The sequence below is a fragment of the Gymnoscopelus microlampas genome, assembly GCF_963454915.1.
Source record: "Gymnoscopelus microlampas genome assembly, chromosome: 11".
NCBI lineage: Eukaryota > Metazoa > Chordata > Actinopteri > Myctophiformes > Myctophidae > Gymnoscopelus > Gymnoscopelus microlampas.
Window position 1 is genome coordinate 3389902 of NC_139948.1, and position 24261 is coordinate 3414162.

At 42.5% G+C, this 24261-nt stretch overlaps 1 protein-coding gene across 1 annotated transcript; it reads right to left on the reverse strand.

The window, feature by feature from the left end:
* Nucleotides 1–455: 455 nt before the first annotated feature.
* On the reverse strand, nt 456–14354 carry LOC311055924 (protein spinster homolog 1-like). The gene is made up of 11 exons (XM_084072195.1): nt 14115–14354; nt 10486–10551; nt 10223–10359; nt 9108–9259; nt 8034–8100; nt 7010–7152; nt 6059–6211; nt 4507–4696; nt 2440–2505; nt 1858–1956; nt 456–730 (listed from the first exon to the last, which is right to left on the reverse strand). Exons 1-11 carry the CDS (start codon nt 14305–14307, stop codon nt 539–541), a joined length of 1458 nt encoding a protein of 485 aa, XP_083928321.1. The 5' UTR covers nt 14308–14354; the 3' UTR covers nt 456–538.
* Between the last annotated feature and the right edge of the window lie 9907 nt (nt 14355–24261).

Sequence of the window (24261 nt, forward strand, 5' to 3'; positions counted from 1 at the left end):
GGCCCCAATTTAGCCAAAGACATTCGTGAACCAAGTGACAAGGGAGGTATGGATGATGACAACAGGTATAGAAATGAACACTCCATGCTTTTAAATAGAGTAAATGAAAAGGAAGTTATTGACATTGTTAATGAATTTAAGAACAAACAGTCTATTTATTATAATGAAATTGACATAGTTAAATAATTGAATATATTGCTAAACCTTTGACACATATTTGTAATCAGTCTTTTCTGACAGGTATATTTCCAAATAATATGAAGGTAGCCAAAGTCATTCCTATTTTCAAAAATGGAGACATTTATTCTCTAATTATAGACCAGTTTCTTTACTTCCACAATCTTCGAAGATTTTGGAAGAAATATTTGAACAAAGACTTAATCATTTCATTGAAAAATACAATTTAGCTTGTAGAGCTTGTAGATCTGCTATTTTTGAATGACCAAAGAAATAAAAAATGACATAGATGCGTTACAATTTTGAGGGGGAGGGAGGGGGATTCCCAGACACCGAGAGCGTAGTAATCCTGTACCTGATCTCAGCGTGCGTTTACACCTGAGGGGTTGTAGTTCTCGGCGCGGTGGCGGTCCTTCTCGATGAAGAGGGCGGTGGCCAGGAAGAAAGCCCCGCTCGCCACCGCCACGAAGGAGCAGAGGAGCAGGGAGAATTGCAGCGAGCGGAACTGCCACAGGTACGAGTCCGGCTTCGTCTTCCTCATGGAGTCTGACACCTGAAACACACAGACATGTTTACTCACCAGTGCTTGGTTTACACACAGTCGTACGGATGCCGTCGCTCACCAAAAATAGTGGATCTACATTAAGGCTGCACAAAAATGTACCTTCATGGCGATGTCACCATGCGCGACTGCGGTAACTGGTATTGTGTGACAAATGCATTCACACTCTGCATAATGTCATGTACCTAAAATGAACTGTTTTTTGGATACCAGAGAGATGACATGTTGCAAACATCACTTACTACACGGCCAAAAAACTATTCAAAGTGTTCAAAAAAGTTGAGCGATAGCCACCACAACGAAAACGAAAAGACAAGTAGCAGCATATAACAATCAAACAGACTTCCATTCATCAGAGTTTTGCAAGTGCAACTCCTTAGAGAAAACGTCCAAGCGCCTGAGGCCATGGCACTTTATTTGGACATGACGCCTCTGAATACAATGAGCAGAGAGGGCTTTGTGAGTCTCAGAGTATGCAATCTGGGAACCCATCGTCAAGAAAAAAGGAACAAACAGCACCCGTTCAATACAATGTTCATTACAGGATGTTGGCCCGTTTGGTCCGCCCTCAGCCCTCCTCTTCAACATGATAGAAGATAATATGACCATTTATCACCTCATCATATTCATCAATTTGAAAGATAGGTTTCCCAATGGAAACCACAGTTCGACACAGACCCGAGTTCAGTTCCAGAGTAAGAAGAAATGTCCAGATGAGTATTTCACATCTGGACATTTCTTATCTTATATACCAGTAAATAACAGTAAAGTGATTTGGCTTTGGTTGATAGAACATTGTTTGCGTGTGTGTATAGTAGGAATACAGATAACAGGCCTATAGTGTCAATATTATATTCGGCTTGCCTGTGGAATTCACTTTTACAGAGCTTACTGCTCTTTATCTTTTCTCCAAAATCAACTAAATTAACTCCTGCAGTGTCCTCTCTGCCATTACAATGTAATTGTATTAATTGATTTACTATGGATTATTCATTAATTAATTCAAGTGCCTTCTTATTCTGAAGAAGGAGACTGTGTGTGTGTGTGTGTGTGTGTGTGTGTGTGTGTGTGTGTGTGTGTGTGTGCGTGCGTGTGTGTGTGTGTGTTTTACAACGTACCACTCCTATGAGGTAAGGACTGCCCGCATCTCCCAGCAGGTGCATCAGAACGATCTGGAAGGCCTCGGCCGTGGAGCGACGCGTAGGGACCACCACGTACTGTCAACACAGAGGGACAACACACACCCTGTTAGGACTGAACACACACTCTCTGAACCAACACCACGTACTGTTGCCAAAAATAGCAAATCTACAAGCTTGAGCTTGCAAGCGTGACGTGAGCTTGTAGATCTGCCATTTTTTCATTTATGTTCCCCCCAGAACAGGGATGCAAGTGGCTTTTCAACAGAAAGTATAATTTGATTATCGCGATAATGTTGTTAATAGCAGTTATTCTGGCCTTGTCAAAAGTCATGACATTTTCATAATGGTCTCATCCCTACGCGTGTGTGTGTGTGTGTGTGTGTGTGTGTGTGTGTGTGTGTGTGTGTGTGTGTGTGTGTGTGTGTGTGTGTGTGTGTGTGTGTGTGTGTGTGTGCGCGCGCATGCGTGCGTGTGTGTTTGCAGTGGTGCTGTGCCGTGGACTTGGCACTGAATCCAGTGTAAATGACGGTGACATGAGTGCTATCAGTGACAACTGACCAGGAGTATGTCTGCTACGATGGCCCAGTTCATGCACAGGAAGGTCTCTCCCAGGAAGATGAACACCTGAACGGACAAAAAAACAAAAAGTTGAGTTGTATGCAGTACCCCTCGTCAACCAGTAGGTGTCATACCCGACCACATGATCTGAAAGAATGACTAGTAGGGAGACCAGCTACATATATTACATTAACATTCTCAACCATACAATAGGCTCTATGCACAGCAGCCATATTGGGAATGAATTGGGCCCCTTCCTTACTTCCTTTACCCTTACGGGTCCATTTGGTTCCATTTGTACACTCTCAGAGTTATGGGGGTCCTTGAAAATAAGACAACCACTGTGCCACACTAAATGGAACAGAGCCTTAATTAGTATCATTGGTAACACCTGTGAAGGAAGCAAGGAAGGGGCCCAATTCATTCCCAATATGGTTGCTGTGCATAGAGCCTATTTGGTTAAAATAACCTTTCATTCACTAAAACAAGTTATGGGTTGCAGCATTAAGACTTGAAGTGAATGAATAAAACATACTATACAATACACAGGACCCCAATGGAAACAATAGTGCTTTCTTGGGTTCAACCCTTTTAGCATTGTATTTGTATTAAACTGTACTTCATGTGCTTTTTTTGCAAACTGTTAATAAAGTATTCAATCAATCAATCACTTGCCATTATTATAATTATTATATTTAATAAGGGTTTACAGGGACATGGCAACCTCAAATGTTAAAGAGAGCCTATTCACCTGTTTCCTAGGCTGTGTGTTTTCCACTTCCTGTCGATTTGATCCAATGAAATTGGTCAGATGACCAATGATATCCAATGAAATCGACAGGAAGTGGAAAACACACAGCCTAGGAAACAGGTGAATAGTCTGCTTAAGACCATATCATCTGGGCTACATTCACAACACTCACAAGGGGTATTTCGCTTAAAAATACTTCTTTTAAAGTCTTCTCTGGCTTTTGTGTATATCCCAGACAGCTTTTGAGTTGCACAATTTAATATTTTGATATTTGATATTCATTTTATCAGACACACCCGCCTTCCTATATAAACACATTGTAACAAACTCCATTTTAACCATAATGTTATACTCTTTGAAAGCACACGTGCCTGCTTCTGGTGACTGATAATTGTCCTTCTAATGCACGAGGAGGCTGTGTTTGTTTCCCCCAATTATATTTATATTTTTTATTACATATTTCACATGTTATCTTTTAATTTTTGAGAGAAAAAAAGTAATAGAAAAAACACAGCCCCCCTTGTGCATTGGAAGGACAATATCACTGCACTCGAACCAAGGACGTGTGTTTTCAATGAATCTAACATGGTTACAATGGAGTTTGACTTTCAATGGCTTTGTATAGGAAGGGGGCGTGTCTGATGTAATGAATATCAAATATCTTAAATATTGAATCAAGCAACTTAAAAACTGTCTGAGGTGCAACACGACAGCCAGAGAAGACGTTAAAATGACCCCAGACACGCATGTTTTAAAGTGAAATACCCCTTCAACACAGACACCATTGCAGGGCGAAAATAGCGGACCTACAGTACTAGCTCACATCAAGCTAGCGTTCCAGTGGTTAATGAGCTAAAATCCTGTCATTGAAATGAAGCCAGTGTTGGCTGTGTGTGTGTGTGTGTGTGTGTGTGTGCTAATCAGTCTCGTTTAGTAGCTGCTACATTGAAAGCATGTGCTGGAGACGACCCTGGCATTTCTCAGTAAATTGTCGCTGTCAGGTGAAAACCTAAGCCCAAAACCGTTTTTTTTTAAAGAAAATATATTTTCTTTGAAGTTACAATGGGTTTGTATAGGAAGCAAGGGTCTGTTGAATATCAAATATCTAAATACTGAATCAAGCAACTTAAAACATGTCTGGGGTGCTCACAAAAGCCAGAGTAGACGTTAACATGACCCCAAACATGTTTTGAAAGTGAAATATCCCTATAACTGCGGTACTCGAGTAAATGTACTTTGTTACTGGTGCACCGTTGGGAAAAGGTATAGCTACAGCCAAGTAAAACCATGTTAACGGTTGTGGGAGGAACACTCACGTATGTGGCGATGGTGCTGGCCTGCGCGAACACGACGGCCAGGTAGAGGAAGGGGGCGGAGAGCAGCAGGCCCGCGGCACAGACCAGGGGGTCGGCCCGCGGCGTCCGGATCCTCAGCCACCGGCTCAGCTCCACGCCGCTCCACACGCCCAGCACGCCCGACACGACCGTGATGATGCCGAAGTACAGGCTGAAATGACAACACGAAGAAAAAAAATATATATTTAAACATTTTGTTTTGAACCTGGATCATCAGTAGGCCTATAGGCTCATCAGTGATTAACACGGTGAAAGTTTATATTATTCTTTGATATGGTTTTGAATTGGTCTCCTACAGCGGCGGACACCGCAAATATCTCCATGAATTCAAGGCTTCATTTTTGGGGTGAAATATTCCTTTAAAGGATCCCTAGCTAATAAGCAAAATATGCCAATTATAAATTATTAATTATACATTTTAAAACACCTTAAATTTGGGATGCACCGATGAGACATTTTGGATATCGATATCCTATATAATGAATTGCTGTTATGGCCGATAACCGATATTACCAATGTCAATATGATCTGTAAAAAAAACGTTTATTCTGAAAAACAACTGACTTTGAAAAAGCAATGCCTGTTTATTCCAAAATATTTTATATTATTATCTGGATAATCCCCAGAGCAAAAAACATTTGTGTCAACTGCAAAAAGTACCAGTGACAGCAGCTTAGAAACTTGACAAATATCATTGATTGATCGAAGTTTGGGCCTTAATACTGAGACTGAGTAATTGGCCAGCTTCATAAACTGTTGACGCCTGTCCAAATAACTTTTAATCCAGTCTATTGCAATGCCTCTTATACCAATTCTCTCCACTTTGTTTATTGATATGTTGTGATAGATTTTTTAGGTAAATGAATATTCCAATTGCATATTGTTGATTATCAATTGCGTCTGTGATTCTTTCAATGGATTCCATCAATGCCTGAGACATTGATCTGTTAGTTCTAAAACCATATTGACTCTCTGAAAGTAGGCTACATTAAATATTTCCCAAAAAATAACCTAGTCTGCTATTGAAAAGTTTCTCCAGTATCCTTTTTGCCAAATGCCCACTTTAACGAGCTTCTGGGCTTACACACCTGGAGCAAATTAATTAACGAGCGGAGCTACACGCATTCAGCAGCGCTGAGGTCGCAACCAAAAAGCTTCCTTGGTCGCAACAACAACACACGTTAGTCTTCAACTGCCAGCTGAGTGAATGAGAGCACGCAGCACTGTGTGCCCCCCCACACACACAAACACAAACACACACACACACACACACACACACACACACACACACACACACACACACACACACACACACACACACACACACACACACACACACACACACTACTCCTGCAGCAGCTTGTCTGTCGCAATTTGATGATGTCATTTGTCCATGTGCTATTTTTGCTATTTTTTAATTGGAATCCTGAAAAGTTACATTTTTATTTAAATTCAAATGCATTTAGTTATACTTATGTTACCTTTTTAATGCAAATACATTGGACATGATTACCTGTCTGAGGTGTCACAGGGACCCTGGACGCAGGGGGCCTTCTCCCCGTTGAAGACGGCGGCCCTGAAGAGGAAGGTCGGGGCCCACAGGGCCAGAGAGCCCGTCACGAAGGCCACCGCCGTGCAGCCGAAGGTGGAGAGCACGAAGCTGCGGCTGCAACGGTGACACGGACAATGGCTTTAGCATTATGATCTACAGAACAACTCTCATAGGGGGTGTCACAACATGCAGCATAGTGAGACCGCAATACTATCCCATTCAATCCGGGAACGCATCAGTCAATTTTAGATTCGTGCAAAATCTTTGAATATAACTTTTTTTAAATCGAACGATGTGTCGCGATGCTACGCGTTGTAAGCTTGTAGATTTTTGCTATTTTCAAAACATTTTTATACATTTTAGACATGATAACTTGTGAAACGGGACATTCTGCATAACGAGTACTTTTACTTACAGTACTATATTCTGATAGTAATCATTGCTACAGAGTGTTTGTTCGGTCACAGGGGTCTCTCCAGCTCTTTAGTAAACAGAATATAGTACATGTTCAGGTAGGTGACAAAGTTTAAGCCAATCAGGAGAGAGCACTGAAAATGTATTTTCTGTTTAATAAAGAGCTGGAGAGACATGGGAGACTCCTTTTTACTGAACGAACACTCTATAGCAATGAGTACTAACAGAATATAGAGCTATTTAACACTTATTTTAACAAAAGCAAATCATTTACCCTACCTTCAAGTACATTTAAATTACGGGACTTTTACTTGTAACAAAGTATTTCTGCATTGCAGTATTGATACTAACATTTGAGTACTTTTTCCACCTCTGGCTCTAACCCCAACCCTTTTGGTAAGCGGGGAACATACAGTAGAACCCGGGGGAGCATAGGGATGGACCCCATACAATCTACCCCCCAGTAGAAAGAAACACGAGCGGTTTAGAGGAACCTACTTCCTGACGAGGGCCTTGACGTCGGCCGTCCAGCTGGTCCTGTGCAGCTGGTGCTCGGGGCGGGCCTCCACGGCGCCTCTCTTTGGCTCCTTGACCACCAGCATCAGCAGGAACACTGCGACCAGTCCCAGGGCCGGAGTCACCTGAGGGAAAACCCACACCACATGACAACAGACTGTTACGCTGCCTGAACACATTAGGACCGGGAATGCATCCGTGTCATTTTTTCGATTTCTTTGGCTATTCAAAAATAGTAGATCTACAAGCTCATGAGCTGGTAGATCTGCTATTTTTTGAAAAATCTTGACACTTTCTGCCAGTCGTTGGATATATATATATTTTTAAGCAAGCATTTTTAATATACAATAAAGGCTAGGTCTAGGACTTTTTCCATTGTGGTCCTCGACGTAAAAACTACAATAGATAAACCCATTGTATCGTAATAACAGACAACACAAATCAATTCAAACAAAAACAACCTTTACAAAATCATTACAATTAAAATCTACATCAAACAGGAACCTTTTCCAACAGCCCTGATTTTGTTAAAAGTTTAAAAGCTTGTTTTTCAAAATAATGTTAAAACCCCGGACTCTGCATCCCGGGTTTATTAAAAGGCCTTGACACACCAAACTGACTTGTTAAGACCATTAATACTTTAATGTTTGTTTGTTTTTTTACATAGTGAAAATAGCAGATCTACAAGCTCACACGTGTGAGCTTGTAGATCAACAGTTTTCACCATTTGTGCACGCCTCCATTGCACAACAAAGTATAACGCTGGGTTGAGTGGTTAATCAACACCGAATCTCTTGCGACACGTTGTGGGCTTATAGATCGGCTATTTTCGCAGAATGTTCGCCCCCCAGAATAGGGGGTTAACTAGAGTGTGTGGAAACAGAGTGACCGTTCACATGACAAAGGCGAACAAGGTACAATAATGCACACTGAACTGCAAAAGAAGTCCTTTTTCCCCAGTTTGCTTCTATACTAGGAATGTTTGCTGAGAACTGTATGAACCTACCCTCAAGGCCCAGTGCCAGTCCCCGGAGAGGTCGTCCATCTTTGACCCCACGATGTAACCGAGACCGCTGTGGAAAAAAGAAAAAAAAGATGTGATCCTGCAGAGTGACACAAACAAGCTCTAAATTTCTCCTAGATCACTGGTTCTCAAACCTTTTTTCATGCCAAGGACCACCCACAATTATATGTATTTGGCCACAGACCCCCATCTCAGATATTTTGTTCCAGGGACCCCCCAGAAGCAAAGATTTGAGTTACAAATGTTCGTTTAAAAATACATATGCATATATATTCAAAAGGTTTGCACAAATTTTCATGATTAAAAAAAAAAAAAAGCAGATCTACAAGCTCATAGCGCGGCACTCGGTGCCGCGCTATGAGCTTGTATATCTGCTATTTTTGAATAGCCAAAGTATAAAAGGTTAAAAGTATTGTGATGCTATATTAACACATTTTTCTGGGGACCCCCTGGAATCACCCCCAAGGACCCCTTGGGGTCCCGGACCCCACTTTGAGAACCAATGATCTAGATGGTGACATACAGTACGACCTCCACCTGCAGAAAGTTGTTATCTTCATGTGTGCACACATTGTGTTGATGAAGAGCTTCTTTAGCAATGTAACTGATAAGTCTGGTTGATGATAAAGTACATTATACAAACATCTGTACACAATGGAGTATTGACTTTTGTGTCTGAGTGTGTGTTTGTGTTAGTTTGTGCTCACGCACACACTTTGAATTGGCTCTATGCACAGCAGCCATTTTGGAGAGAAATTGGGCCTCTTCTTACTTCCTTCACAGGTGTTACCAATGATACTAATGAAGGCTCTGTTTCATTCTGGTCATACAGAGTCAGGGTGCTGATATTGTGCATTTTAAAAGGTGTGTAACTCTGAGAGTGTACAAATGGAACCAAATGGACCCGTAATAATGTAATAATAATCAAAATCTACAAAGTAACTAGAAACTAAAGTTTTCTAATAATAGTCTCGCTGCGACACGTTGTGTGTAGCTTGTAGATCAGGTATTTTGTAGCGCATTGGCCGTCAAACGGGGGCTATCGGTGAGTCTCACCTGCCGACTGGAATGGCGAAATAGAAGATGGACAGCATGCGCGTCCTCTTCTCCTTGACGTAGAGGTCAGCGATGACGGTGGGAGCGATGGTGGAGTAGCTGGCCTCGCCCACTCCCACCAGACCTCGTGTCACCAGCAGGGCCCAGAAATGCTGAGAGAAAACACACACAAACATTATTAATGATTTATTTATGTCAACGTAGGTAGGTAAGTAGGTAAGTAGAGAGACACACATATTACAAGGTGCTGTGAAAAGGTACAGCCAGCAAATCCCGGACAAATACACCAACACCGCTCAGGGGTGTAAGTATTATTATACAACAGGTAGTTCCGACCAAGCAATCTGATTGGTTGAAATAGCTATCTAGCCGTGCTTCAAACCAGCATGATAGCACGGGCCTAATCACATTAATAAATCACTCCGCACTGCAGTCCGCACCTGATTAGACCATATATGGCACAGCTGTGCTGTGACGTCACGCTGTCCCACTTATTATTAATTATTATTAATAGAAGAGACAGCACAGAATTTTGCAAGACGTTTGGCTGCTTTTTTTGGCATCCCAAGTTGTTGGAAGCCTTCTGTAGCCAACCTACAGACATGTTCTGAACTGGAAACACACACACGCGCGCGTGCACGCGCGCAGGCGCGCACACACGCACGCACGCACGCACGCACGCACGCACGCACGCACGCACGCACGCACGCACACACACACACACACACACACACGTATGATGACTGTCTGAGCACTATGGCTGACCAATATAACATTACAATATTGACAATTACACAGCAGCTAGGTTAGAGTGAGGTTATGGGTTAGGACATAATAATCAAAACCTACAAAGTAACTAGTAACTAAAGTTTTCAAATATGTGTAGTGGAGTAAAAGCCCAATATTTACCTCTGAGATGTAATGGAGTTGAAGTAAAAGTACCAGTGAAGTAAAAAAAAAACTCAACATTTTACTTAAGTACAGTACTTGAGTAAATGTACTTAGTTACTTTACACCACTGATGGGGACTAAATTGGAGAGAAAAAGGGATTTAAAAAAAACACCAAAAAATGATGGCCGGCCTCAACAGTTTTGGAGGCGGCGCTCCCACTCACCTCTCTGGGTGTGTAGGAGCTGGCCAGGGTCACCAGCGACCACATGGTGATGCCCACGCTCATGATGACCTTCCTGTTGTACCGGTCACCCAGGTAGCCGAACAACGGGGCCAGGAACATGTAGCTGCAGATGAACACTGTGGGAACACATGTATGAGAATGACTAAAACCACGCATGCGTGAGGATTTTAAACAAAATGATTACAAATGTTCAGCAAAGCCGGTTGCCATGTCCGAAATGAATGGGATTATGCATGTCACACCTGTTTGGAGCAAGCCAGACTTCTCGTCGTTAATCTGGAAATACTGCTCAATGTCTGGAAGAACGCCTGGGGAGGGTGAAAGGGACATAGAGGAGACAGAGAATTGATTAAATTGTATACAGTACTTAGACAAAAGGCCGTCCACACCGAGAACAATAACTATAATGATAACTGTGAATAATCATTTTTAAAAATGGATCTAACTCAAATAGATGGTTGTCCACATCACAACTATAACGACGAGAGTGGCGAGCGATATCGTTGGGATAACTCTCAGAGGGGTTTGATGAACGATAGAAACACTGACAGCCAATCAAAATCCTGCACAAGGCGAGAGGAGAATAGGCTCTATGCACAGCAGCCATTTTGGAGAAAAATTGGGCCTCCTCTGACTTCCTTCACAGGTGTTACCAATGATACTAATGAAGGCTCTGTTCCATTCTGGTCAAACAGAGTCAGGGTGCTGATATTGTGCATGTTGCCTCACTAGAAATACTAGTGGGTCTCAAAGTGTGGTCCAGGGACCCTCATGGTTCCTTGAGAGGGTGTAACTCTGAGAGTGTACAAATGGAACCAAATGGACCCGGTAGGGTCCATTTGGTTCCATTTGTGCTCTCTCAGAGTTATGGGGGTCCTTGAAATTAAAAAGTTTGAGAACCACTGTGCTACACTAAGGCCTAGGCTACACGTACATGGATCTTTTTCTAAACGCACATTTTTGGGTGCGTTTGTGCCTTTCAGCCACACGCAAACGGTATTTTTGGCCGCTAAAACGGATATTTTTGTAAACGGATAAATAAGTGAAGGTTTTCCAAAACATGCGTTTCAGTGGATCTGTGTGGACATGTAATCCGGAAATTTTGAGAAACGATGACGTCATCGCGCATTCGCACATGATCATTATAATAACAAATAATATAATAATACATAAACACCGGACCGCTCATGGTCATTATAATAATAAATGAAGAGAGAGAGAGAGAGCAACGCTTACAGTTTATGAAACAAGGCACGCTCATTTATGGCAAAATAATGTCATAATTAATAATAAGACAGTGGTGGGAAAAGTAGCTCATTCACTGTGTGAAGAAAACCCTCTTTCTCTGCGCCGAGTAGCACACACGCACCCGGGTTGACTGCGGGGTCTGTCGTCCTAAAACACAATCGCCCCGGGTCAAAATCCAGCGACCATGGAGCGGCCGCTGGTGGCCCGCTCAAAAGGTGCGTGGGGCGGGGAGTTTTGGGACGAGGACGACCGTTCCGGCTGCTCATGGAATGAATTGATGAAGTAAAACTCATCTGTTTGCGTAGCCCTGAAACATGACTGTCATACAGTACCATGACAGTCGTGCCGAGAGTCCCTGGTTTATAGGTGTGTTTTTTACAATGCCAACTCTCACATGTACATAAACGTTCAGATTTCAAATATAAAGTGCTTACCCCTGAGCCACGGACGTTACAAGGCGATCCGGTCCGCGATAAGTACCCATATCTCCCGTATTGTTCAATAAAAAGCATTTTAATCCGATCGCCGGCCATTTCAAAGAAAAAGAAAATGGCCAGCGATCGGATTAAAATACTTTTTATTGAACAATATACGGGAGATACGGGCACTTATCGCGGTCCGGATCGCCTTGTAACATCCGTGGCTCGGGGGTAAGCACTTCATATTTGAGATCTGAACGTTTATGTACATGTGAGAGTTGGCAATGTAAAAAAAAATTGAACACCACTATAAACCAGGGACTCGACACCGGTCATGTGAACCATGGCTACTGTTTGCGCTGCAGCTGCGCCCTAATAATGATGTTTTCGTTTATGTTCACGTATGCTGTTCACGTATGCTATTAAAATAATGCAGCTATTGCAGTATTGGGCCGTAACATGTGATTACAAATGTAGTTGTATTTATATATAAAATAAATGTAAATATAAAATCTGATATAACATTGAAACTTGCAGCTGATCAATGCGTTTCTGCGTTTACGTGTGGACAGGGATTTGTATTTATCTTTGTCATGTGGACAGGGGTTCTTTTTAGAACGGAGGACTAAAAATGTCCGTTTACAAAAAGATCCATATACGTGTAGCCTAGTGGAACAGAGCCTTCATTAGTGTCATTGGTAACACCTGTGAAGGAAGAAAGGAAGGGGCCCAATTTCTGTCCAATATGGCTGCTGTGCATAGAGCCTATTTGCGTGTTGCATGTTTATACCATAACGTTTTACAGAACGTTATGGTTCATCAGTCAGTGTAGATGCTCAAATCATTATGTAGCTGTAAATTAGCTCTAGCTGTTTAATTCTAAACCCATGTTCTTGCTGTTCTACATACAGCCAACCAGTTGAATAAATTGCAGACTGAGGCTTTAACATGCTTTTATATGGCAGATGCTTCTGAACATGTATTCTTGCTAGTCTGACACATTCACACATTCAAAATAACTAATAACCCAAAAATAGCCAATCTACAAGCTCACACACTGTGACGCGTTGTGAGCTTGTAGGTTGGCTATTTCTGGCTTCAATAGAAGACATGCTGGCTTCTATGGAATTCAAATGACGTGGCGACTGAGAACTTTAATCTGTGTAGTTATCTTTAAAAGTGATCAATTTGTGGTGTGTGATGACCCTTAATTGATTACATCCCCCTGATGTGTTTGTTGCTTAATTGTTATCTGCCCCCCCCCCCAAAAAAAAAATTTTAAGGACTTTTAAGACCTTTTTAATACAAAAACAAATGTAAAAGAAAGAAAAAAGACCATTATAGCATCAAAAGTAATCACCAACATATACTATAAAAACTGATCAAACATTGGCAATATTGTCGAATAATATTAGAACGAGGATTTTTTGGAGAAAATAGCGGAGAACCACTGCATTACAATACAGTATGTACAGAAATTCTGGTACAAATATATTATTATTATTATGTATTCATTATTACTACTAGGCCTACTACTACTACTATGTGTGTTCAGACTGCTATCTGAATAGCATAGGAGTTATCTAGCTGTTTTGGGTACAGCGTGGTCTCGTGACACAAGCAAGTTCCTCTCTTATCTCTGTAAATAACTAGGCTGTCTCCCTGCTTCCCCCAGAGAACTACTGTAGTACCACCACCCTGAATGTTTCATGTACAGTACTTTAATGCTCATGTATTAACACATTCTATCTTACAATATGAAGTGTCTCAGACTCTGTTTGCCTCAACCGTTACGGATTAACACAGAAACTCCACAACAGATGCGAATTGCGAAATGACGTTAGCTAAAATGTTTGAATATAGCAAATCTACAAGCTCACAATGTGTCGCAATCGCGTTTTAAGCTTGTAGATCGGCTATTTTCAAATAGCCTAGGTATAAAATAGGGCTAAAGTGGTTAATGTATGTTTTATAGTGTAATACATTATATCTGCAAAGTAACTAGTAACTAAAGTTCTCAAATAATTGTAGTGGAGTAAAAGTACAATATTTGCCTCTGAGATGTAGTGGAGTAGAAGCAAAAGTATTGGAAATTGGAAATACTCCAGTAAAGTAAAAGTACCTCAAAATTGTACTTAAGTACAGTGCTTGAGTAAATGTACTTAGTTACTTTCCACCACTGCCGGGCTGTAATCACGGTGTACCTGCCACGGTGAAGCGGTCCATGTAGTTGAGCAGGTTGATGTAACAGAGGATGCTGACGGTGAGCGCCGCTCTCACGTTGGTCACGCCGCTGGCTGGCTCCTCCTCCTCCCGCTCCTCATGCTCCGCCCCCTCCGCGTCGCTCTCGTCCGACAGGAAGGGCGCCGAGTCCGACGCTGGGTCCCCCACGGACATGATGGCCGGCGCTGCAGGGAACAAGTACAAAGAAGGTTATTTAGAACGTCTTTGCGGCACGAGCAAAAAAAAATGTACTGAATGCCACGGTCGTCAAGTCAAGTGTGCCAAGGCTGAACAAATCCTCCACTTCTACAATATGACATGTTAACCCATTAAGACCTGAGGCCAATTCTACAAAAGCCTTCCAAATCAGTAGTTCGCACAACTTTTTCGCGCCAAGGACCCCCAACATCTTCCCGTTTTGAATAGGTTCATGCAAGCTTTGTGATGGACATTTTGATCAATATTCTATTTTTTTCACGGACATACAAAATAACTGGTTAATAATTTGACCAGATTAGATTTCATTTTGGGCATGAGATCTATTTAGCCACTGCCTTTTCATCTTATTACAGATCCCTAATTTAAATATTGTAAAGAGTCAGTAGTTGAATATGTATACATTCTTTTAAAGCGTAATGCACATCAAACAATAATAAAAACATTATTTATGATTAACATACTGATGATTGCACTTGACTTGATATTTTTTATATGTCAATGATTGAGATTTCAGTTCCTTAGTTTATTTATATATCACGTGCAGTTCTTGCTGATGTGACAAATACTTACAGAAGCATAATGAAGAGAGAGCTCTATCCAATTCCATGTATGGTACACAAATACATTATGTGAGATTTCAGTTCCTTTTTCTCAGTTCTCTGTCTGCTGGAAAGCTCTAGTCAAATGATTTATGGTGTGTCAGAAAGTGTCTTTCACAAGCTCCCTTTCTTCACTTACTGCATAGTTGTTGCAATTATTTTTCCCATCAAAAATAATGTGCTGTAAACTATGTCTTTTGTCTCATGAGGTCTGTTTCCAAACTCATTCAACTGATGTCTTGTCTCATTAGATGTGGTTGAAAAATAGTAGTAGCTTAATAAACAAAACACTGCCCCAATCATTTGTTAGTTTCAAGAGTTGTTGTTTCCGTTAAGGTGAACACGTATTCGATGTTGATGAGAAAATCTTAGACCATGCATACAGTAGGTGGTATGATGTCAGGTAGGCCAGTGGAACAATGAAATAATTAAGGCAGCTATTAGCAAACTTTACTTCTAGCTGTCTGTCTTGCATCCTCACCTGATGCAATCATGTACGGATACCAACACAACAAATCTCCTGCAACATATTAATGAGCATGTCATCCTGACACTTTACGAGTCACCAAATTCATTCAAACAAATTTAAAAAAACATTATAACCAAAATACAAAATGTGTCAGACATGGACAAGTTTTGCCACAGACACGTTTGTCTGTGTACGGACATGTTGATGACCCCTGGTTAAGACTAAAATCCTTTTTATCCAGGAAGGGTTTTTTTGTGGAAAGGTGCCAACTCTTCCTACTGGCTAATAATACTGGCTAATAATAATAATAATACATTTTATTTGTAATGCACTTTTCATTCACAAGGAATCTCAGAGTGCCACATGGTAAAACATCATCAATCTATTCTATCGATTCTATACAAATCTTAACATGTAGAGGCTCATTATTTTAAGTCATATTAAATCAAATAGATGAATAATGGAATGTTGGCTGGAGCTCAAATATACCAGTGTCTTCTGTACTGGTTTAGTGACTATATTTTTTCAATTATAACAGATTTTGGTATATGAGCGAATCAATGAGAGAATAAATACGTTTAAGCAACAAAATATATATTTTTTCTGTTACCAAGGTGGTACTAAACAGACCAACAGATCAGTGCAAGTGTTGCCATTATGTGCAGCAATTATAGGAATATATATTAAGAGATTCAGCTGCAACATGTTTAGCATTGAGGTGATCATGCAAATTCTTTGTTGCACAATCTGCACACAACCATGTTTTTATCCACGCTTCCATCAAAGAGTTTTTTTAAATCTAAATTTCCCATCCACTGGGCCAAGCAAAGCAGTCTGATCGGCTTCTTCTCCCATTGCGTGCACCGGGGTTTGTTGTCTGTTGGGTTGGTGCACCGGTATGATCGGTATTACTGAGACTCGGGAAAAAAAGTGCAAAAACTAAGCGCAATTAAAATGCGTAAGATGTTTTGATCGTGTTAATTTTCTATAATGAATTCATCTAAATTAATCAGTTAAAGTCCCAGCCCTAATATATATATACAAAAAGCACCAATGATATCAATAATTGGTGCTTACCAATTATGGTATGGTGAGGAAAAAGCTGTTAAAACTGTGAAATAGAATACACGAAGCACACTCCCTGACATAAAGGACCTTAATTTTCACCTTGTACAGTGCAAAGGGGATGCACTGGTTCTTAATTTAACCCTTTTAAATTTCAAATTATACTAAGATCCCCAGACCATTCTCTGCCATTTCCTTTGTTTTGTAGAGTATCTTTAAATAACAAGACTCACCAGTTCAACATCCAACTTCAACTCAGTGATCAGTGAGTCTCCCAAGAGTTCTGTAGAAAACACTAGCGTTCTGTTCTGTCACATTTTCTTGACCATGGAAAATATCCTTAAATGAGATGATTAAACTGTTTAAATTTAGCTTAATATCCTAAAACCTGTATTGTTGAGATCTTAAAGCCTGCAATGGCAGCAGCTCAGTTCATCAGTGATAAGATAAGCCATAAGTGGGTTAATCATTGTCCACGCCAGGCTGACGGGGGGGGGGCATTACAGAAGTTTTACTTGTATTGTGGTTCTTATTTATTCATCTTATTTATAAACATTGTACTGTATAATGTATAATGTATATTGAATAATGAAAGTTGTGAAGGTTCACAAACATGAGCATTAGACATTTTTTTTACAGAACAATTTCATAAAGTGACCATGATTGATTATATGAGCGTAATGACATAATAAGACTAAATATTATTTATGAGCAGGTTTTGGGTTATTTGTCGGTTATGTTGACAATAAGGAAATTATAAAATTACGCTGGCCTCATCCATTATGCAAGACATCACAATATGAGAACAAACACCTTGTGTATCACCTGTGGAATATGGGAGTGTGGGTGATTTAGAGAGAAAACTCTCTCCCACTACCCGCGCATCACTAGCGTGCACTAACGGCCAAATGTCCGCTCCTCATTCTATGGCTACCATGGCCCCTGATAGTTTAAAGATGCAGTGCCATAGTTTTGAGCCTTTTCTGGTTTTCACGTGTCTACAAAGTTAACATTACTCTAATAGACCTCCAGGTGTTGTTATAATGTGCAAATGTGCCTTCCCTGTGTACTTTTGGTTTCTTCCTGAAAGCTGAAAACCTCTGAGTCAAAATGCCCATTGGAAATACCCTGTTTTGATGACATCACAATAACAGGGGACGGCCTACCACAACTCACTTAACATTGTGGGGTGTGGCTAACTCAGATAGAATACCACCCACCTGACAACCACGCATACATAATGTCCTGGTGGGTGTGGCCACATAAAAACGTAATTTTAGCCATTTCTGTACACTTATTGGGGAAAATTATTTCTCCTAGTATAATCATAATACCTGATCATCATTTTTTAGGCGGAAAATAAATAATCGCACTGCATCTTTAAAGGGTAATTCTGGATATCTTAAAGCTAAAATAGGTGGCCTTGACTGTTATGTACTGGTCGACACTGGAGCCTCACGCTCTATTATTCCTAAACAATTGTGGTTGTCTGTTACTAAAGGCAGAGGTGACTTGGTAGATTATGTTGGCAAAGCTACAGCAGCTAATGGGGGTGGGATGCAGATTGTGGGGTCCTGGCAGACTGTATGTCAATTTGATTCACTTGCACTCGTTGCTGAGTTTTTGGTCTCTGATATCCCCTCCACAGATGTTTTGCTTGGTTTTGATTTTCTATCAAAGTATGGAGCTGTTGTTGATCTGGGGAAGAAACAGTGTCAGATAATGGGCAAACAATTTCCCTTGGTTGATCTTAATCCCTCTTTCGAGCCTCAAATAGTTGTTGTTCACACTGATACAGTGGTACCCCCCCCCCCCCCCCCCGCAGTGAGGCCATTGTTTGGGGTCAGGTCCGGAGTGGGTGGGGGGATTATGCTGAAGGGATGTTAGAACCGTCCACCTCCATTTCTAAACAGAGTGACATTATGGCCAGAGTGGCATGGTTTGCAGTGTGCAGCAGGGTAAACTACCAGTGCGAGTTATTAATGTAACTAATGACGGCCTACCACTAAAGAGCGGCATGAAAATAGGCACACTATTTACTGATATTGAAGTGGGAGAGGTGGAGCAGCCTGAGGACGGGGAGGGAGGAACCTTATTGCCAGGAGGGAGGAACCTTAGGTGGACAGTTGACACACTTATGGGCCATTTTGGGGTGGAGGAGAAAGGTCTTGCCCCAGACGAGTTGAGAGCAATTAGGCAGTCATTTCACAAGTACATGGATGTGTTCAGTCGGGCTGGCACAGACTTGGGCAGAACACTTAACATCACATAAAATTGACACTGGGGATAAGCAACCCATGAAGTTGCATCCTCGACGGGTTCCCCTTCACTTATAGCAGGAAGTAACCAATAATCTGACGCAAATGTTGGCTAATGGGATAATCCGTCCTTCCTGTAGTCCATGGGCAGCCCCAGTTGTGCTTGTAAAAAAGAAGGGGGGTGGCCTCCGGTTCTGTGTGGATTATAGGAAACTCAATGAGGTTACTAAAAAAGATGCATATCCCCTCCCTAGAATTGATGATGCCCTATAGTCTGTCACATGTTCTGTGGTTTTCCACCTTAGATTTGGCTAGTGGCTATTGGTAGGTGGAAGTAGAACCAGAGGATCGCCATAAGACTGCCTTTGCCACCCGTCAGGGATTGTTTGAATTTCATGTTTTGAGTTTTGGCCTTTGTAATGCACCTAGCACTTTTCAGAGGTTAATGGATCTAATCCTGGCTGATTTACAGTGGACTACGTGTTTAGTCTACTTGGATGATATTATTGTGTTTGGCCGTACTTTTCAGGAACATCTGACACGTCTTGATGACGTACTGGGAAAACTCCAGCAGGCCAACCTCAAAGTTAAACCATCGAAGTGTAACTTATTTTCCACACAAGTCCATTACCTGGGGCATATCTGCTGAGGGAGTGAGGCCAGATCCAGCCAAAGTAGAGGCAGTTAGAGAGTGGCCTGTCCCTACCAATCAGACAGAAGTTTCCAGTTTTGTAGGACTAGCGTCTTATTACAGGAGGTTCGTAAAGGGTTTTGCAGACATAGCTCGCCCTTTGCATAAGCTGACAGAGAAGGGGAAGCGTTTCCAGTGGAGTGAGGCCTGTCAATGTGCTTTTGATCGGCTGAAGACTAGTTTGATTACTGCCCCTGTGTTGGCTTATCCAGACCCCTGCAACCCCTTTATATTGGATACAGACGCAAGTGATGTGGGGATTGGAGCAGTGACATCTCAGGAGGAGGGAGGGATGGAACGAGTGGTTGCATATGCCAGTAGGGCCCTTACAAAACCGGAACGTAAATATGCTACTACAAAGAAGGAGCTTTTGGCCATGGTGGTCTATACCAAACACTTTAGACACTATTTGTTAGGTAAAGAGTTTGTATTGCAAACTGACCATAACTCACTGCGTTGGCTGCACAATTTTCAGGCTTTAGAAGGGCAGTTGGCTCGCTGGCTTGAACAGCTTGCCAATTTCCAATACACCATCATCCATCGGCCAGGCAAGCTACACAGCAATGCTGATGCCCTCTCTAGGCTACCAGGCTTCCTTGAAAAGAAGCAGCAGTCTGAACAGGATTCCCCTCAGGGAACGCTAGTCAAGACTGATCCAAAAGTGCGGGTAGTGCAGGAGGTTCCAAATGCCACAGTGGCTAGTGAGGTGGATGAGCTGTGTCGGGCACAGATGGCAGACAGTGAGTTGCAGCGAATAATTAACTGTAAGAATCTGTCTGTTGACAGCTTAATTCCAGACGATCCTGACCTACAGAAATATGCTCAAACTTGGGCTCAGCTTAAAGAGCTGGTGCCATGTTTTTGCACTTTTTCTGTTTTTCATGTGTCTATGAGGTTGATATAACTTCATTAAGCCCCCCGTGTTGTGTATGTGTTTACGACACTAGGGGAATGTACGGCTGTCTGACTGACGTAAAGCTATGCCGTAAAGTGTTACTGCTCTGTGTTGTTGTTGTTGCTACCGGCTTGTAACGTGCGTTGCCAGCGCACATGTTTGAGACACAGTAAAGACGGACCTTAAGCTCACCCATCTTGTAGCGTGCCTTATTATGTGGATATAATATTGACGACGAGGATGGAGATGACGTTCTCACCGCCTCCCGCTTTCTTATCGTTCCCGGGCGAGCCTCCTGTACCATGGACTCGCTGGCTGGGGTCGTTCGAGACCTACATCACGGCTCTTGGACTCACGGACGTAAGCGATGCACGGAAAAGGGCCATCTTAATCCACTGCCTGGGCACAGAAGGACAGCGGATATTCGCCACTTTTGGGACCGCCGAAAAGTATGCAGACTGTGTCACATTACTGTCTGGACATTTTGCAGCCCCACAAAGCGTTATCCTCCGTAGGATTTTGTTTCGCCAGCGCCGACAACGTGCGGGTGAGTCAGTTCACCAATATGTGGCCGATCTGAGGGGTTTGGCCAGTCTGTGCAAGTTTGAAGCATTACAAGACGAAATGATTAGAGACCAGCTGGCCGAGCACACCAATAACCCAAAGGTTCGTGAAAAATTGATAATGTGCCCAGATGACCTGACTCTTCATAAGGCTGTGGAAATAGCTTTTCAACTTGAGACAGCAGAGGGGCTTGCCAGGCAATTGGCTTGCGCCTCATCTCCACTGCCTGCACTCACAGCACAGCAGGTCGAGTCCCCATCGCGTTCAACTAGCCCTGATCCTCTCCAGGACGCTTCCCACATAAACTATGCTGGACGACAGCGCCCCCCAGGTCAGCGCTGCAATAACTGCGGCTCATCATCACATGCTCCTAGAGCCCAAAACTGTCCTGCCAGGGGCCAGCGTTGCCAACGTTGTGGTAAACAAAACCATTTTGCCAAGGTTTGCCGTTCTGCCCCGGCCACCACCCCACGGCAGCCTTTCTCAGCTACTGACCCTGCACCCACGACTACTATACACTCTGTGAGTGCTGCTCGCCGGCCGTTCAAAGTGTGTACTGTGGAGCTTGATGGCGTGTGCCTGCCGTTACTGCTTGACACTGGGGCTAACGCCTCCCTCTTGAATGCGGCTACAGTCACACATTTTTTCCCACACCACACGCTTGCTGCGCCGTCCAAAGTGCCCCTCAAGGGTTATGGTAATTCCAAGATTAACATCGTGGGCACCTTCAGCTCCGCGGTGCGCTATGGCACTAAGACTGTTTCCTCTTTCACATTCCAAGTGGCAAGCCACGGTGCTAACCTCATGGGCCTGGACTTGTTCACTGACCTAGGTTTTGTGCTCATGGATTACAGTGGGCTCACTATTCACCATGTTGATTCGCTGTGGCCCCAACAATGGCCTGGACTGTTCGCTGGGCTGGGCTGCCTCACTGCCTTTAACCACCAGCCCCTCCTCAACCCTGATGTACACCCTGTCATCCAGCCCCTGCGACGCGTTCCTCTTGCCCTGCGCGACGAGGTGGCTGGAGAGCTCAACAACCTCTTGGAGGCAGGCATAATTGAACCAGTCAACGCGGCACCATGGATCTCGAATCTGGTGGCTGTGCGGAAAAAGACAGGGAAGCTGCGCCTGTGCATTGATCTCAAGGCAGTTAACAAGGCAGTCGTCCCCGACAAGTACCCGTTGCCTACAGCGGAAGAACTGACCACACAGTTTCATGGTTCCACCATATTCACAAAGCTGGATCTTCGGCAGGGCTATCTGCAGGTTCCTCTACACCCTGACAGCCGGAGTCTCACCGCCTTTGTCACACACATGGGGGTGTTTCGATTCACAAGGATGCCTTTTGGACTCAGCTCGGCCCCCAGCTGTTTCCAGAAAATCATGGCCACCATACTAGCAGGCATCCCTGGGGTAGTGATCTACTTGGATGACATTGTGGTTCATGGCTCAACGCCTGCTGCCCACGACGAGTGTTGCAGGTCCCAGGTGGCCAGGACAAACATTCAGATAATAAAATCCTGTTTAACAGTAGAAAGACACACACAGAATGGTTTAGTTGTTTGCAGACTGGTTGCTCTCATTGGAATTTATTCACATAAATCACAGATATCACATTCACTTCGTTTCCCATTTCTTTTGTTCCTTTGTATTAACATTGCAATGTCTTTTGCTTTATCTTCAACTCAGTTTTCACCAAAATACATCAAATAAACAATAACTGTATCACTGGAGTTAATTACCCTTAAAATACTGCATGTTTTTCCATATTCTTTTCCATATATCTTCATCATTACTTCAAAACATACAATACAGTACTCAGGAATATTCACCTTTAACTTTGCACTTTTAGCAATTTTCATTGAAGCAATTATTATTTTCGTCTTGTTAGTAATGCAGCTTTCAGTTAAGTACTTGAATTATCATTGACCATCCTGAGAGTTCAACTAATGTAACCATGTCCAAACACCATAATTTCTTACATAACACACATCATATTCCAAAATACATTCTTAATACATACAAAACAAAAACGGGAGTTCCTAATGGGAGTCTGAATTAGGATCAGAAGGTCCTCTGTAAACATTGCGCACTCACGTCGCCATTTTGCATTGCTCGCTCCAGCCAAACTATTGCGTTCTGCACTGGATTCATTCACAAACTAACCACATCGTGTAAACACTTTAAAGTTAGGCTCCACCATCAGAACGTGTACTTAAATGTTATAATGATCACATTGATGTCATTTAGTGAGTTAATGCACCACAACTAACCTGTTTAACAGTAGAAAGACACACACAGAATGGTTTAGTTGTTTGCAGACTGGTTGCTCTCATTGGAATGACGTGAGCTTCCCGTCTGCAGGTAATAGTATCCCATGAGGGAGAAAACACTCTGATACTGCCCCCTACTGACCAAGCTCAATACTCTTACTGATAAATTTACACTGACAGCTCCAAAAACGATTTCAAGGCACAAAATAAAATAAATAAATCAACACAAAAATGTGACACATTATGGGTGGGTCACACGCTCCCCGACAAAGAAAATGACTCCCGGCATTCAAAACACAAAATACTCTTTTCAATACACTTTTTTTCAAATCAAAACTTGTATGTACATGGCTGTGTATATGTTAGTATGCAAAGGAAGGGACAGTGTATGGCATCATGACAGTGTATGGCAGTGGTGGGTATAGTGTGGGATAGGGCGGGTAATGTGGTGTTGTTCCCCATGCTGGCAATGTTTGTGGTCCACAAAGTCCAATACTGTTAACTGACCCCATTGGCTGGTAGGATGGCTGACCAAGAGACTCATATGTCAGCGTCCTGGGTGGTCTCCTGTCTCGCACTGGTCTTCTGACTGAATCACACTGAGGGGATGTAGGACTGTCATGGTTAGTGTCATACCTGGCTTGGTCATGTTCATGTTCTGCATTCTGTTCATCATAATCTGTCTGTTCATATCCATGTTCATTGAATTGTTCTTGCTCCATCAGTTCATGTTCCTCTGCTGTGAAGCTGGGATGCTGTCTCTGCTCTCCTGCTTGTGTGGTCAGCCATGCTTGTTCATGTAAGGATGGAGAGGTCACAGGGTTTCTTTGAGGCACATGGGTGGTTGTTACATTTGGCCTGTGTGACTCTGCTGGCCTTGATACTCTGAGCCAGTACTGTGCTCTAGGGACATCTTCATCAGAGTCAGATGAAGCACTGCTTTGGAAAGGCTCTCTCTCTGTATGCCTTTCAACCTGTACCACCAACAGGACGCTAAATAGCTTTTTCCCCACGGTAGTAAGACTGCTAAATAAGCAGTAGTGTAGGACTGGCTGTACACCTTGGACACACTGGACTTAAATTATTGTTGTT